At 39.2% G+C, this 17,078-nt stretch overlaps 1 protein-coding gene across 3 annotated transcripts in view; it reads right to left on the bottom strand.

Annotated features, from left to right (window-relative positions):
* The window catches only part of LOC149144169 (F-box/RNI-like superfamily protein), a 334,943-nt gene that overhangs the window by 256,056 nt on the left and 61,809 nt on the right, over nt 1-17,078 (bottom strand). Inside the window, exons 1-3 of one of the 3 annotated variants that reach the window (XM_089450094.1) lie at nt 15,088-15,117; nt 14,274-14,924; nt 13,632-13,886 (exon numbers count right to left, since the gene is read on the bottom strand). In XM_089450094.1, coding sequence (XP_089306220.1) covers nt 13,632-13,886; nt 14,274-14,567 — 549 coding nt within the window. In that variant the 5' untranslated portion in view covers nt 14,568-14,924; nt 15,088-15,117. Of the gene's footprint in view, nt 1-13,631; nt 13,887-14,273; nt 14,925-15,087; nt 15,118-17,078 lie in introns of those variants that run through there. The other 2 variants (XM_089450093.1, XM_089450095.1) reach the window with 2 other exon arrangements.

Below are 17,078 nucleotides of genomic sequence, written 5' to 3'. Positions count from 1 at the left end.
AGTTCAATATCCTTCTAAAATCTTTCAGCGACTAACTCAAAAAAACAGACTTTACTTTCAGGATAAAATTTGCTTAATTTCAAACAATTAATACTTCATCAATTTGAAAATCGGCTAATTTATCCCTGATTTCTTTTAATACTTCACAAGATGGAGGCTTTGCCACATAACCTGTCATCTTGTTTAGCAATAAATCTGATCAACTTGTAGTGGAGTCGCCATGAATGCTCTAAAATCTGGATTCTTTGACAGTGGAGTCACACTAAAAACTTTGAAGCTTTGGATACTTTGAACATGGAGTCGCCAAGTGAATGATACAACCTTCTTGTGTCTGATCATTGTCCACCATCAGTAATCAGATCTGGAACTTGATACACTTTTCTAAGGAATCTGAAATGTTCATCCCCGGTGGAGTCGCCAGAATGTTAGCACTCAGTAACTTTTTAAGGTTGCAGAAGAAAATCACCAAAGTAACCACAAACCAACTTTGGAAGCTGGGATCTAGCCCTGCCAGCATCAAAGAGGGCTCTCTCTGTAAGATTTAACTACGTTTGATTGAAAGTTAGGCTAGTTATTAAGTTTGGGGGTTTGATTTGTATTTGAGTGGTTGGTTGATAACTTAGATTTCCATTGGGCTATGGAGTCCGTTACATAAAATATAGATTAACTATAGTATCTACAGATAGATCTCACAAGGCAAGGTAGTCAAACTAACTGGATTCTTTAAAGTTTGTGAAATGGAGAAGAAGAACAGAGTAAGATTCACTTTAAAATATAGAGCATTGTTCCCTGAATTCTATAATCAGAGATCAGAAGAAAACATAGAAATTATTCGTGGCCAAGTGCAGAGTGTAGATTTAAACAAATTTTGTCCTTTATTTATCTATTGAATAATTTAGATTTTAAAAAATAATCATGTGCTATAAACAGAGAGATATAAACACATAAAACAGATAGATGTACTTCACCAAATAACTTGACACATGAATCCTGTGAAAGAGCTCCTGTATTACTTTGGAAATCTGCTGATGCTTAAGAGAAAGATATACAATAGTGTTTCTCCGTACAAAAACCAACATCTCTTACTTCAAATGATGAAGTATTTATAGAAATTCTAAACTAAAAAATCCTGAAAAAATATCAAGATTTGTTACAAATATCTTAAACTGTATTACACAAATAGAACTGAAATATAGGACATAAAAAACAAATGAATCTACTTGGCACTATCTTTATGGATTGTTGGTGACAAAGAAGAGAAATTTGAATTTGATAGCAACTCTTATTTGATGACGTGGCATCCATGTCACTAAGTATCTTTGAGCTTTTCCTCCCGAAATACTAAAAAATAGGGTCACGTAATCCCTTTGTATATCCCAAAACCATAACAATTGATAGAAAACTGAGAGAGGTTTTTGTAAATGATGATGTTGGCAACAAAACCCTCTTTCATTTTTTGAAAATTCATTTCCACTTGCTCAAAAGCCGCATTTTAAAACACTAAATAAAAATAAGAAAATTCGGGAAAATATACCTGCAAAGATTCATCCAACTCTCCCAAACCATAACATTTGTTAGAAAACTGAGAGAGGTTTTTGTAAATGAGGATGATATCAGCGAAAACCTCTTTCCATTCTTGAAAATTCGCCCTCATCTATTTGTAAACCATGTTTTAAATTACTGTGTTGTATAGGAAAAAACATAGTTTAACTGACCATGAAACAGACATATGACGTGGAGGCGAGAGGTGACATGGAGGTGGGGGATGATGTGGAGGCACATGGTTGGTGGAAAGGAAGTGGGGTCTGCAAGGGTGATGTGGAGAAATGACGTGGAGGTGAGTGGGGAAAACAGTCCAAGTGGCAAGTAGTGAGTGGTGTGGGAGTGACAACGAGGTTAAATGTTGGCGGGAGATGATAGGCGGAAAGGATACGTGGCAGTAGGGGAATGGCAGTTGAGCGGAAGTGGGGGGTGATGTTAGTGGGAAGGCGGGTTATGGCAGGAACGACGAAAACCGCTTTCGAAGGGGGGGTTGGAGCTGTTTGTGATATTAGAGGGGGGGTTCGAAATCATGAGGGGAAGACATGTAGCGGCGGGGAAACCGCTTTTCAGAACCCCCCCCCCCCCCCCCATTAAAGAGAATTATAGCGGGGGGGTCTGAAAAGACGCTGGAGCCTTCCGACGAAAAAGCCACTATGATCAAGAGCGTGAACATGTGCGCCTTTTAACCACATACGAAAATTCTCCATTTTTTGTTTTCAACACTGCACTAAAATCAAAGCTATAGTACCAAGGCCTTATTACAATTTATTTAATCACATTTAAATGATGTGATTAATTCTCTGTTACAGGGGAACCGCTCCCTAGAGGTGGGAAACCCGTTCCAATGGTTCTCGCGCTCCCGGAAGCTTTGGAACTGTATGGGAACATTCCCTTTTCGGTGGGAGCTACAATGGGAGTTTGGGAAAGTTCTAGGAGCTTTGAAGACTTTTTTTTTGGAGTTCCAGCGTTCCCTAGGGTTGGGGAATACAAAGCCTGTAGACAAATATGTTGAATTGCCCACAAAACATGAGAAAGGCCAAAGACATCCTTAAAACCAATATCCTTAATTGAGAAACTAGAACAATCTCTTGATGGGTTAAGGAAGCGTGTGGCACCTCAATGTAAGGGTGATATCTGAGATGTCATGCTGATAAGAATTTATGTATATAGATCGCAAAAGATTGTGTGCATATTGTATGTGGCAGTCAATGCTTAACCATTAGAGTTGCTTTACTTTTTCTCTTAAGAATAACTAGAGAAACATAGGTAAAATTGTTCCTTTGTATTTTTAAGGCAGATTGTTTCAAACATTGGTCATGTGTCACAAAACAAAGCACTGATAATGAACTTGACATTTTAATATTTTATATATATAAGGGGGAGAGACACCCAGAGGATATATTTATATATAAAGGAGATTATATATTTAAAGTGATTTTAATATTTGAATATTTTGATTTAATATTAATTTTGATTATTATATTATTAAAAATATATTTTTAATTTTTTTATTATATAATATTACCGCTCCTGATTAGTCGTTTCCTGTAAATTTTGGGGAAACCTCTAGCCATTCCCGACACTCGTACCCAAGTGCCCAACGTTCCCATGTTCCACAAACTCATGCAACATAAGATTAATTTAATCTAAACATACTTAATTATCCTCTAATGCTGCATTTTGACTTGCAAGCATATTTTTTTTATTTTTCTTAAAGTTTTTACATTTTTTTGGAAATAATTTACAACATGGAATATTATTTACAACATTTCAAACATAATAATGATCAGTAATAATCAAGCGATCCTATAAAAATTATAGGACCCTAACACATCCTATGATACCTCCTCCTCGAGCTCATCAACATCATGTTCCAACCACTTAGTTGTGCCCTCCATGACTAGCCTTACTCTCCACCCTCCATGAACTCATGTTGTCACATCCATGTCGGGTACTTTATTTATCTACCTCACCCACAACCTAAGATTGTCAAAGGATGATTCAAGTGATTTAACGCAATGACAATTCTAAAGGGAATATTGAAGAGTCCACACATAATCTTAATGCTTATGATCATAGAGTTATTCAAATTCCTGATAAGTATTATGGGGAACAATGCAAGGGATCTTCAACTTGGTTCGAAGCAAAGGCTTCATTTGCAATATGGTGGTGAGTCTAGAGCAAAAGGAAATGGTGTAAAGATGCATGAGAATTTTGAGACTAAAATGAAAAGGGTAGAGCAAAAGGAAGATACAAAGATTATGGTGGAGGTTTGAAATCACGTCTAGCTCATTTGTATGACTGGAGCCTTCCAGTCACATGGACAACTCTCCATCCGTGCGACCGGCACCTAGGGTTTCAGAAGTTCAATTGCAGACTCTAGTCGCTCGCTTGTAGGCTCCAGAGAGTGACAGGAAGCTTCCCAGTCGCATGCATGACTCCTCCGTGCGACCGGGACCTAAATGATGGAATTTCGGTTGTCTGAAGATTTTGCTCAATGACCGCAGTGTTCAGCAGTTGACTGTGGTCAGTGACAGTTCATTACAGGCTTCAAAACCATAATTTTGGGTATAAGCATTGTTGTTTGCTAAATACTTGTATGGATGAAGATATGGATCATTCTACTATCTTTTGCTGAATCATTTGATGACGATCTAATAAGAAGAAGAATTAGAAAGGGTTTTCCCCATAGTGGGTTTCGCCCTGGTCTTCAACCAATCCTGGTGTCTCTATGTGTGAATTATTTTCTTCTATTGTTCCTTTATGTTCCACTACATTGATGATGGTGATATTCTTCTTTCTATATAATTGTATATGTTGTTGAATAATGATGTAAATCTGAATAATGTTATGATGTTATGGGGTGAATGTAATGTGTTAATGAAGAAATGCAATTATGAAAGCAAAGATCAATATAGCCCTAAGAAAAATTAACAAGCAAAAACTTCTCTAATAGATAGGTGGTCATTCTCAATTTGTGTTATTCTCATGAAGTAGGATTGGATTTGTGTTATTCTTGAGAGAAAGAATTTGATTTGCAATGTTCACTATGAACATCCCAGCTTATCATATATTTCTTTAGAAGCTCCCAAATCAAAAAAAATATAGGCAACCAAATGCTTTTGAATGCAGTCAATCAAAATTTTCTTTGCTTTGACCTCATCTTTTCTATACTTTGTTTTAGTAGCAGTTGGAGCATTTGAAGGAGGCTCCACCTGTTAAAATTGGCAACTAAGGCCAAACCCCATGTGGGTCATCTTATTTATAACAGCTGATATTTTTCTTGGATCCCTCTCATCGAGAGGTATAGGATTGATCTAAAAATCATCTGATTCTGATAAGTATTCATGGAGTTATGAATTTATTTGCGTTATAAGACAATTCGTCAAGGTCGGCCTGCAACCAAATAAACCCCACATGTGCTCAATGTTTTAGGATAAAAGGAGATGACTTGAGAGTTATTTCTCACACACACTTCTATCTTGATTTCTCTCCACTTGTCTTGGGTTTTAGTGGAAGAGAAATCTAGGAGTGGAAGCCCTGGACGTTGGAGGAAAAGAGACTGCCCTAGACGCAAATGGAAAGCGGCCCTAACACTATCATAAGGCAGCCCTAACCTATGCTATCTCAAGGGTAACCTAGCCGCAGTCAAGATAAGGATATACGTTGCCCTAATAGGTCCTAGCCGCAGCAAAGTCATGGGTCTTTTGGAGGACTGAGCTATTGTTAGGAGCGCCTAGGAGTTGGGCTAGAAGGCAGCAATCCAAGGCCTACTTCAGCGAAGGAGAAGGGTCGTTAAGGTCACCCTTGTGACCACTTGAAGAAGCAGCAAGGTCCGTGTGAAATCCCCAGGCCTGTAAGTATTGTTTTGATGGTCAAAACAACCCTCTACATGGAGTTGTAGGTGTCTCCTCAACCAGCGAGGTCACCTACCATGTAAAGAAAGGGAGGCCGCATAATTCAAGGTGAGTTATGGGCTGATCATTGGATTATTGTAGGTTACAGGAGGGTGCCCTAACCAGTGATCGAATTTTTTCCATGAACAGCGGTACAGAGGTGTTGGATACTACCACATAGGAGCTGCAATGTCACTAACAAATAGGACAATGGGACAACAGCATGTTGGAACGGCAACTTTGATGGGACAGCCCAATGACATAGGACAGCTATGACAATTGTGTAGCAGTGGGACAAGTGGGACCGTTGCTAACTAGTGCAGCAAAGTAAATAGGGCAGTAAGGTACATAATGTTGTATAGATGCATGGGACAGCAAGGTACATAGTGTTGTATAGATGCATGGGATAGCAAGGTACAGAGTGTTGTTGTCCCAATGCATGGGACAACAAGGTACATAGTGTTGTATAGATGCATGGGACAACAAGGTACATAGTATTGTATAGATACATGGGACAGTTGTGACATGGCAGCAAAGGTACATGGGACAGCAGCAAGCATGGACAGCATGGCAAGCATGGACAACATGGATAGCAATGGCAAGCATGGTGCTGCAAGCACATGAGACATGTTGTATGACAACATGGTTATGACATATGGGACAGCAGTGCAACAGTATGATGAGTATAGCATGGTCATGAGGTCCAGCATTGTGATGATGGGTGGAGCATGGTGTAGCATGATGACGGGATGCAGCGCAATGATAAGTGAAGAAGTCACCTTGGAGAATCAGTTGAAGCAGCGTGTCTTCAACTGATCTCATGTATCATCTTCTTAGATATGATCTATGCTATTATCTAAATAAGTCAATGTTGACTTCTGTTGTAAATGTACTATCTATCTCTCTCTCTGTTGAACTATTGAAGAACATAAAAGAAGAATTGATCAAGGATTTCCCCACATTGGGGTTTGGCCCTAGCTAGCGCCATATCTTGTGTCCTCTTGTCTTGACTTGTCTTCTGCGATTTATGTTTATGTTCTATCTGCAGTTTACTTTAATGCTGATGTGATTGCTAATCTGGAAAAGATATTGAGCTAACTATGAAAATTGAAATAAATTACTCTAAGCATAGAACATACCTAAAACTAACATGGTATCAAAGCTGAGGTGAAGACAATGCCCAAGCAAGAGTGAAAGAGTAATCACTGAAGACAATTGGGAAAGGACAAAAGGATCAATGGATTCCTCATCCCTCTTCAAATTCACGAAGGGTGAAGTCGAAGCAGAGAACATTATCAGAATGGCGCAGTAGAAGCTTCTGATGACCTACCTAAAGACCACTTCATTGGGATGTCCAGATCTAAGGGTGGAAAGAAAGACAGATGCCTTGTTTGTAATAAGTTCTGCAATTATGCAAAGGAGTGTCTGAATGGAAGGGACACATCTCTTGATGAAGATAACAATCATTCCAGGGACATCTTCAATGATCTAGGCATTGACGAGTAATGCAGGTCATCAAGGAAACAGCTGACTCTTCAAGAAAGCAAGGAACCCCACATATGGAATCAAATGTTGTTTCTGATAAGATAAAGAAGTGTTATCTTGTATTGGCCCTCTCCTTCAGATTCTTTGGGAACCTGGCTTATTGATTATAGTGCTTCAAGGCACTTCATCAGATAGGAGGGTGCTCTCTCTAATTTAGTAGAGATGGAAACAATCATGGGATTATACTTGGAGCCAATGCCACCTATCCCGGAAAGGGTGTAGGGAATGTTACCCCTCAATTGAATGAGGGTAACTCGATTCATTTACAAGAATCTCTTTTGTGTACCTAATCGCAAGAAGAACCTGGTGACCATTTTGGAAATGGAAGTCAAAGGTTTCAGGGTGGCATTCATCGATGGAAAGGTACGTATTTGAAAATGGAATTTTTCACAGATGCTTTTGAGTTCAGGGTTGTATCAAGTTGCAGGAGGTCCATTGGGGATCATGTCAGTTGTCACATCTCATCTATAGCACCGAAGGTCTACTTATCATGGGACCCTACCCGATGTGAGTCAGATGATGACAGGAATGCCTGAATTCAAAAAGAGCATGAAGGTACATGTCTGAGATGTACCGAAGGAAAATCTTACAAGGGGACCATTCCCTTCATGTAGCAAGTCCACAAGTTTGGAACAACCCGAGGGGTTTGAGATTCATAATCGGGAATCTCATGTATGCAGGTGGAAGAAAGCCCTCTATGGCTTGAAGCAAAACACCACGGGCATAGTATGAGAGGATTGATAGCTGTCTGATGAAGCTGAGACTCACTAGGAGTGAAGCCGATCCAAGCCATTGCTCGAAGGTTGTGGATGATAGACCTCTCATATCGGCACCTTTTGAGGATGACCTATTTTTGTCAGATGCAAACCCTCTCATTTGCAGAAGTAAGAGGAAGTTAGACTCCGAATTTGGAATGGTGAACAACAAGCTCACAACTACCTCGATGAAGCTTAACTTTCAGAAGTTATGTGGTAGGGATACCGGACCTGATTTTGGAAATGCCTCTGAGTTTCACAAACTCATATTAGCATTGATGTTCTTGGTGAACTCCCATCCGAATATATGTTTTGAAGTTAGCATGATGAGCTCATATATGGTTCAGCCTCATTGGATTAGTGCCAAGAATTATTTGAGATATCTCCAGGGCACAATCTCTCATGGATTGAGGTACACTGCCGAAAATGTGAAGTTGCATGATTATTCGAACACAGACTGGGCAAGCAGTGTGGAGGATCGCAAGAGCACTTCTTTGTGTTGGTTCTCTTTGGGTTCTACTCGATATCCTGGATGAGCAGGAAGCAGAAGACGGTTGCTTTTGAGCACCGCTGAGACCGAATACATAGCTACGAGTATGATATCGTGTGAAGTTGCTTGGTTGTGGAAGCTCTTCAATGAGCTGTTTGTACACATGATGGATATCACCATGATCTTCTGTGTCAACCAGGGAGGGATTCGATTGTTGAGCAATTCCGTATTCTATGATTGATCCAGTATACAGACATCAGATACTACCTTATCTGGGATATGGTACGTCGATGAGCGAGGAGGCTCTATCGCATTAAGACGGATGTACAGGTCGCAGATATTCTGTCAAAGCCCCCCAGGAAAGGTCATATTTGTGACTTTCCCGAACGACTTGGAGTCGTTGAGAAACCTTCTTATGAGGGTCCTACATGTTGCATGCATTGAGCTCTCGGAGCACCGGGGGGCTTGGGGTAGTTATTGGAGCAACAAGCGACCATAGTGCGACTCACCCTCCCCTAATGGTGCGTTGTGTACAGGGTGAATGGCTCATCCTTCCCCTGTGATACCTCGCGGCGACTTAGGGACAGGATGAATGGTTCTCCTATCGAGGCATCCTACCCATGCAGTCTAGGACTCATGGGAAGTACCTCTCATCTAGCCAATGAGCAGGGAAATGGGGTTAGGGACCATAGTAGTACTATCGATGGACGCATTGTTGTATCTACTGTACTCCCTATGCTAGGATGACCTCCATTGATCTGGGATCAAAGAAACTGACATGAGATCAGTATGAGTGGTTTGAGACACTCTCTAGTGATATTGATCTGGGATCAATAAAACTGACTTCGGGTATGTAAAGAATGGTATGAAACATTCGATCAATTCTTCTTCTAAGCAGAGCAGAGCAGTGCAAGGCACTGATGGCAAAGATAGTACAGTCGGACATATGGATCAGCGGATGGAGTTCTCCCTAGTTGAGAGGGAGTGTTAAAATTGGCAACTAGGCCAAACTCCATGTGGGTCATCTTATTTATGACAGCTGATATTTTTCTTGGATCCCTCTCATCGAGAGGTGTAGGATTGATCTAAAGATCATCATATTCCGATAAATATTCATGGAGTTATGAATTTATTTGCGTTATAAGACAATTCGTCAAGGTCGGCCTGCAACCAAATAAACCCCACATGTTCTCAACGTTTTAGTATAAAAGGAGATGACTTGAGAGTTATTTCTCTCACACACTTCTATCTTGACTTCTCTCCGCTTGTCTTGGGTTTTAGTGGAAGAGAAATCTAGGAGTGGAAGCCCTGGACGTTGGAGGAAAAGAGGCTTCCCTAGACACAGATGGAAGGCAGCCCTAACCTACACTATCTCAAGGTTAACCTATCCGCAGTCAAGATAAGGATATACGCTGCCCTAATAGGTCTTAGCCGCAGCAAATTCATGGATCTTTTGGAGGACTAAGCTACTGTTAGGAGGGCCTAGGAGTTAAGCTAGAAGGCAACAATCCAAGGCCTACTTCAGCAAAGGAGAAGGGACATTAAGGTCACCCTTGTGACCACTTGAAGAAGCAGCAAGGTCCGTGTGAAAGCAGCGGGCCTGTAAGTATTGTTTTGATGGTCAAAACAACCCTCTATATGGAGTTGTAGGTGTCTCCTCAACCAGCGTGGTCACCTACCTTAAAAAGAAAGGGAAGTCACATAATTCAAGGTGAGTTATGGGCTGATCATTGGACTGTTGTAGGTTACAGGAGGGTGCCCTAACCAGTGATCGAATTCTGTCCATGAACAACAGTACAGAGGTGTTGGATACTGCCACATAGGAGTTGCAATGTCACTAACAAATAGGACAATGGGACAGCAGCATGTTGAGACGGCAACTTTGATGGGACAGCCCAATGACATAGGACAGCTATGACAATTGTGCAGCAGTGGCATAAGTGGGATAGCTCCTAACTAGTGCAGCAAAGTAAATAGGACAGCATGGTACATAGTGCTGTATAGATGCATGGGACAGCAAGGTACATAATGCTGTATATAGATGCATGGGACAGCAAGGTACATAGTGCTTTAGAGATAAATGGGACAATTGTGACATCGCAGCAAAGGTACATGGGACAACAGCAAGCATGGACAGCATAGATAGCAGTGGCAAGCATGGTGTTGCAAGAACATTGGACATGTTGTATGACAACATGGTTATGACACATGGGATAGCAATGCAACATAAGTTGCAGCAGTATGATGAGTACAGCATGGTCATGAGGTCTAACATTTTGATGATGGGTGCAGCATGGTGCAGCACGGTGAGGTGCAGCATGATGACAGGATGCAACACAATGATAGGTGAAGGAGTCACCTTGGAGAATTAGTTGAATCGGCATGTCTTCAACTGATCTCATGTATCATCTTCTTAGAGATGATCTATGCTCTTATCTAGATAAGTCAATGTGTTTACTTCTGTTGTAAATGTACTATCTCTCTCTCTCTCTGCTGAACTATTGAAGAACATAAAAGAAGAATTGATCAAGGGTTTCCCCACATTGGGGTTTGTCCCTGGCTAGCGCCACATCTTGTGTCCTCGTCTTGGCTTGTCTTCTGCAATTTATGTTTATGTTCTATCTACAGTTTACTTTAATGCTGATGTGATTGCTAATTTGAAAAAAATATTGAGCTAACTGTGAAAATTGAAATAAATTGCTCTAAGCATAGAACATACCTAAAATTGACACCACCACTTTTCCCTACACATAGTCCAATACTTCATGCTCCTCCAAAGTGAGGTCCAAAGTCATCTTCCATGCATGATAGTCAGTTTTTCATTGAGTTTGTCCTCAGTCTTGAAGTAAATGTAGAGGCCATTGAGACTTGTCTAATAATCTTTGTGCAACAAATCTCTTAGTGATTGTTTTTCTCACTTGCTTACGCTTTGCCTTAACTTGAGCTCTGAAACAATGTTAATTTTAGATAACAATGGTATGTTCTATGTTTTGCACAATTACTTCAATGTCCTTTAGTTAGCCCAATTACAATTTCCAATTTAATTTCCAATAGTGATCACATTAACCATCACATTGACAGTAATTGTAAATACAACATAAACAATAAATGCAGAAGACAAGCCAATACAAGAGAGCACTAGTATTTGACGAATGCTGGGGAAAACCCCCAAGATAGGGACAACCCTTTGATCAATTCTTCTTATTATAAATATCAAATGTTCAGCACAGAGAGAGTACAATAATACAAAATCAAATTCTAAATTGACTTGCCAAATAACTGTCCAAAACAGCCCTCTCAAATCTGCAATTCTGTCCTCAGTCAACAGCAGTCAAATCATCCCTAACCAGAAAGTCAACAGTAGTCAAAGTCTGGTCAAACTTTCCCAAAACAGTTAGGTCAAAGGAGAGAGGAACTCTGCCTCTCTTGCTGGTCAAAGTCAGCCCAAAACAGTCAACAAATCTGCAGTCAAATTTGGTCAGCCTGAGGTCAACGCAAGTCAAAGTGCCTAGATCACCTTGGTTTTTGCCAATAAATGTGGCTTGTTGAGACAGAGATTGTCCCAGAAAATCGAAGTCAAAAGCTGCCCAGAATGTTAAAGTCAACAATGGTCAAACCCTGGTCAAACTGCAGAAAATTTTCAGAGTTTTGGCCCTGTAATTTTCATCCTCCTTTCTGTCACACTTTTGAGAAAAATCAGCCGCCCAATAGTTGTACAAACCAATCAGATGAGGAGAGAGATGGATGTGTGAGTTGATGAGGTTCCAAATGAGGTTTGAGGTCATCCTTATTTATACAAGTCGTTGAGGGTCAAAAGACATGTCTGTTGGGCTTCATGAGCCTACATGATGATATGGCCTACTTTGACGATTTACACGTGTGGGCTTCACATCAAAAACATATTTCTCCTTGTCCAAATTTAGTGATTTTAGGTCGATTTTGGTCCTCTCGAAGAGAGGAATTCAATGCAATAATTTTCTCCATCAAGTGAGTTGTCCAAAGGGGAATTTGGCCCTAGTTGCCAATTTTAACAAAATACCGACCATGGCTACCATATTTCCAACAATATAAAGTACCAGTTTGGGTTTTTGAGGGTCAATTTCGTTTTTCCTTATGCCGAGATTGAGCTCTAAGGGTTGTGTGAGTTTTGTGACCATTTTTCATCAAGCAAACAAGGGAAAATCGATAGTTTTATTTGCCATCAGCGGAGCATTTTTGGAGTAGAGATCTATTCTAATTTTATTTGCCATCAGCGGAGCATTTTTGGAGTGGAGATCTATTCTAGTATACCATATCCATATTTCCAAGCATGTAAAAAAAATTACCTTACTTTTCTTTGTTTTTCAAGATTAGCATAAATTTAGAGCCTGCCTCTTTTTACCCTTTTTTAATGAGAGATTTAATACTTATATAGCTGTAATATCTAATTGCAGCTTTCTTCGAGTTTTTTGTGTATTTGGATTTTGAATTTCCACATTTGTTTTGTGTTGTAGGTCCAAAATTTAATCAGAGCTCTACTAAATCACAAAGCCATTACCAAATGTGGGAGTATGGTGAACCATGTGAAGATGATCATAGAACAAAGCTGAGTTGCAAGCTATGTGGAATGGAAATGTTTGGTGGAATCACCTCTTGAAATACCACCTTGCCAAAATCCCAAGGCATGAAGTGGATATTTGCCCTATGGTCACCCCAGACATTGTCCTTATTGCAAAGAACTCAAATTGTGACACTACTAGAAAAAGAGATTAGAGGGAGGAACTAATGAATTGCATCAGAACCACAAGATTCTCAAGGGCTAGGGAAACCTAATCCTTAGCCACACCTCCTTAGTGCATTATAAGTATCAGATTATCGTTTTAGTATCTAGATGCTTCATGATGATCATCTTATCAGATACATTTAGTTTTGTTTTAATGTGATTTTGTATTATCTTGTCAGAACTTATGACTGAGGACAGATATCATATTTCAGTATCTCATTACTCGTATCAATGATTGATGTACCACTTGACATCTTATGCATTTTATATTGTAGTTTTATTTTCATATTTGTGTGACAATGCATCTATTTGATGTTGATGTTGCTCTAAAAGAATAAAAATTTGAAAATTGAAAGATTATTTTTGTATTTTTTTATGTTTCCCAATAATTTCTGATATTTTCCCCGATATTGCCAATAATTTAAATTTTGGATCCACGGCAATAGATTGCTGATAAGTTATAACGATAGATGTAACATTGGGCAAAATAGATACTTTGATGAGACCCAAGATTATTAACCAAAAAAATCGGCAGGAGAATAAAAGCAGTCAACGAATAGTTAGAAGTAAGAACACCCCAATTTTTCATAATAATTTATATAAGGGTTACTGGCACTGAAGTAAGCACAAGCAAAACCAACCTGTAAATCTAAGGCCTTCAAAACGCTACAATGCTGAGCTACTGATGCTAGGCCCGAACTTGTGACTGCAGAGCACCATATCAAACTCAGCTTTTCCAGTCTTTGACAACCCCGTCCGAGAACATTAAGACCAACGTCTGACAGATTACGAGATTCCAGTTCACCTTCTTCTGTTCCATGTTTCTCTGCAGAGTGATTTCTTTTGAGTGTTCGCCTTGACGATGAACTTCCAGCATTAGTATTTCTGCATGACCTCTGTTTCAACAAAATTAATCTGAGCCAGAGATGTGCAGATAACTCATGCAAATAGTACAAGAAGCATAATCTGCATTAAGTATCATGTTTTCTAATGGCTGCTAGTTAAAAGCCATTTAACATTCCTACGATCACAAACAAAATATCAGAGTTGATAATTTGTAGACATCTGCAAAACTTACAAAAGCAAAGCTCATGCTAGTGGTTATCCAAATAAATGTCTAATTTATATTGATCAAATTAAAACATTTGGAAAATCAACAAGGTTTTGCAATGTATACTGTGACTGCTCTATTGATACAGACACCAATCAGTGCTAGAAATAGTATGGTGAAAAGTCACTGAATATGAAGTTAGCATCTTGCAATTACAAGAAAGATTACCCACTAGTCCAGTTCCAAGGTGAAAACGTAAATTTTGCTTTAGGGACACTGGCAGCCTTTCATCCATGTACACACAACGTAGATCACTAAAGCGCTGGACTAGCAGGCCTATGCATCCATCAGGACTGTCTGAGGCCCCTATTCGAATTGTGTGCCTGCTTGCACTTTCCAGCCGATACCATCTCTTGCAGACAAGAGCACAAGAATCCCTATCTGACTTCTGTCCATCTAAATGTCTGAACACCTTGATCAGGACCTCGTCCGGAATGATAGTGTTTATCAGATCCTGGCCTTTCATTGCCTAGAAAGATAAAAAGACAAGATAATCTCCAAAGCCCCCGCTATAATCATGGAACACAGAAATGGGCAATTCCTATGCCAGACAATATTCAGTCACTGCCCTGCAAAAATCTCAGTTGGCAGCTAGAAATATATATGTATGGCTGAAGCGTACAAAGAAGAAACTTAAGTTTTCAATTTATTGCTGCTAAGGCAAACTCCAGAAGCAGAATTTCCTTTCATTGATACTGTATTCACAAACTGCATCTGCCCTCACCAAATCCTACGAGAAGACAATTTTTACTGGTAAACTTTAAAGTATATAAGAACCGTCATTCTCAGATTTTTCTTGCACTAAACAACAGCAGAAATTGCCCTGCAAAATGCAGATTCCATGATAAAATCCAATCAATAAATAATATCCATGAAACTACATATGCAACAAGAAAATTCACAACTTAAAGGACACCAAAAAAAGAAAGAGAAAACGTGAATTTATAATGTCCATGCCATCAACAATAATATTATTTGCAGTTCACCTTGCATGGTGCAACTTCTATTATGAAATGAGTCACTGAAAAAGCAGGAGAGCAACGTGTAGATGTTATAATTGCAATGCCAGTTCAGAAACACATATAATACATCAGACAAACTTTTATGCTATAATTGTCATCAGGAAAGATTTCTGGTGCAATAGTAAATGTCAAAGGAGCACAAATGATTTTTTACAAAAAGAGAAAAAAAAGACACAAACAAAGAAAGAAAAAATTGTCATGGTCATTATCAATTCATGCAGAATCACAACAACTTACTCCATATAGAATATATTTATATGCAGTACAGCAATTTAACAGAATTCATTACTTCATGGAGAAGGACCACCCACTGCCATTGACTCGTTTCAGTGAACCTTCCCTTTTGATGACCCTCCAGCCAACCTGTCGTTAACATGCTACATTGTAGTGTTTCACAAGATTGTTGGGTCATCCCTTCCATCTGCCACCATCTGTGTAATGTCTACAGCCTACAAGCTGGTACTCACTCCATTGTCATGGCACAGGGATATTAAGTACGAGAGAATCCCATCTATAAGAGTAATGCCATGGATGACCATGTCATGCCTCCCATGCCAATTCATCCAAATTCAACCCACGTGTTAACTTTTTCAAAAAAATTGCAAACTTGAACAATGCAGGTTTCCTTCATTGTTATATGTCATTGTTTCAAGCAACTACTGCATTTGAAAACTGAAATGCCTTGTTATATTTTGTTTGTTTCAGCTACTCTTTTCCCTCCATAAATCCATTGGCTTCAGTGGGAGTGGAAAGTAGTGTGGAAGAGTAATGGACAGAGATGCAGGTCCATTAGTCATAGTGGAATTGTCTTGTGAATTCTTCCTCTTTTTAATATTGCAGAGCAATTTCTTTTCTCCTCTTCAGAAATGCTCATTGGTGAACTCCCATCTACTTGGAATAATAGTTAAAAATAACTGTGCTGAAATTCAATATTATAGAACACAAAAATTCCATGACTCGGGACTAAACTAAGGAAATTATCATGTTTTTAAGTAATAATTTGGAAGGAAATGAAATATAACGGAAAAGTGGAGTGGGGAGATTTCAAGTGAGGTAAAAGCATTTCTCTTAGGAATGAAATGACGAAGCCACAAGTGAAATAGGGTTTTTGCAGGTGAATGGAGAAGTTATAGATGAATTGCATTATAAAGCAAATACAATTATGTTAAAGCATGAAAGGAATTCGGTGTAATCTTAAAGCATGCATACAGCAATGTGCAAAGAATTTGCAAGCACTATTGTTTCAAGATACTCTTACCATGTTCTGTCTTCTATCTTGATTTACAACACACATGAGGAGATCTTCGTCGACTTTATGGTGAAGTCCACGGATTTGTGAGCACATGGTCAGAATTTTACTATTGTTTGCCCCAGCTGCACCTAACATTGAATGCTAATATTATGGATGCAGCCCCCTTCCACCATACAAAAAATTTATAAGCTTTGTAGAAGGTTCTACAAATGCTGCAAATTGATAAACAATCACACTCCAAAAATTAGATGAATTGTTGACCTAACACAGGCATAAAAATACTCCTTCGCTAAGATTCTCAAATTGTTGAAGGATTTTATGCAAACTATCCTCTTGTAATTTGGGCCTGCTATGAGTCATCACTGGATAGAGTTGGTATATACACTGCTCTAACTCTTAATACCATCATCACTCTATGATAGATAAAAAGCCAACTAAAAGGTAAAATCTTAATGGTGATGACATGTTCTGATCCAGAAATGGGTTTTCGGACATGAACATGTGACGACCAAGAGACCTGTTGAAACCCTCTCCATATCCCACCATAGACCATAATGAGCTTCATCAGTTCACCGTCTCAAACAATTTCCTTCTGACATGTTTCAACATGTTTCAAGTTTAATCTTTACAGTTCTATGGTTCTGTGATTCCTAGGTGTGTCCAGATTGTGAGTTGAGAATGTGAGCCCACTGACTGATCTAAG

This window comes from Pinus tabuliformis, chromosome X (genome assembly GCF_031772625.1).
Source record: "Pinus tabuliformis cultivar Carrire ecotype Pingquan chromosome X, CPIR1, whole genome shotgun sequence".
Classification (NCBI taxonomy): domain Eukaryota; kingdom Viridiplantae; phylum Streptophyta; class Pinopsida; order Pinales; family Pinaceae; genus Pinus; species Pinus tabuliformis.
Note: the sequence above shows the minus strand (reverse complement) of the source record. Positions and strands in the feature narration are given on the sequence as shown.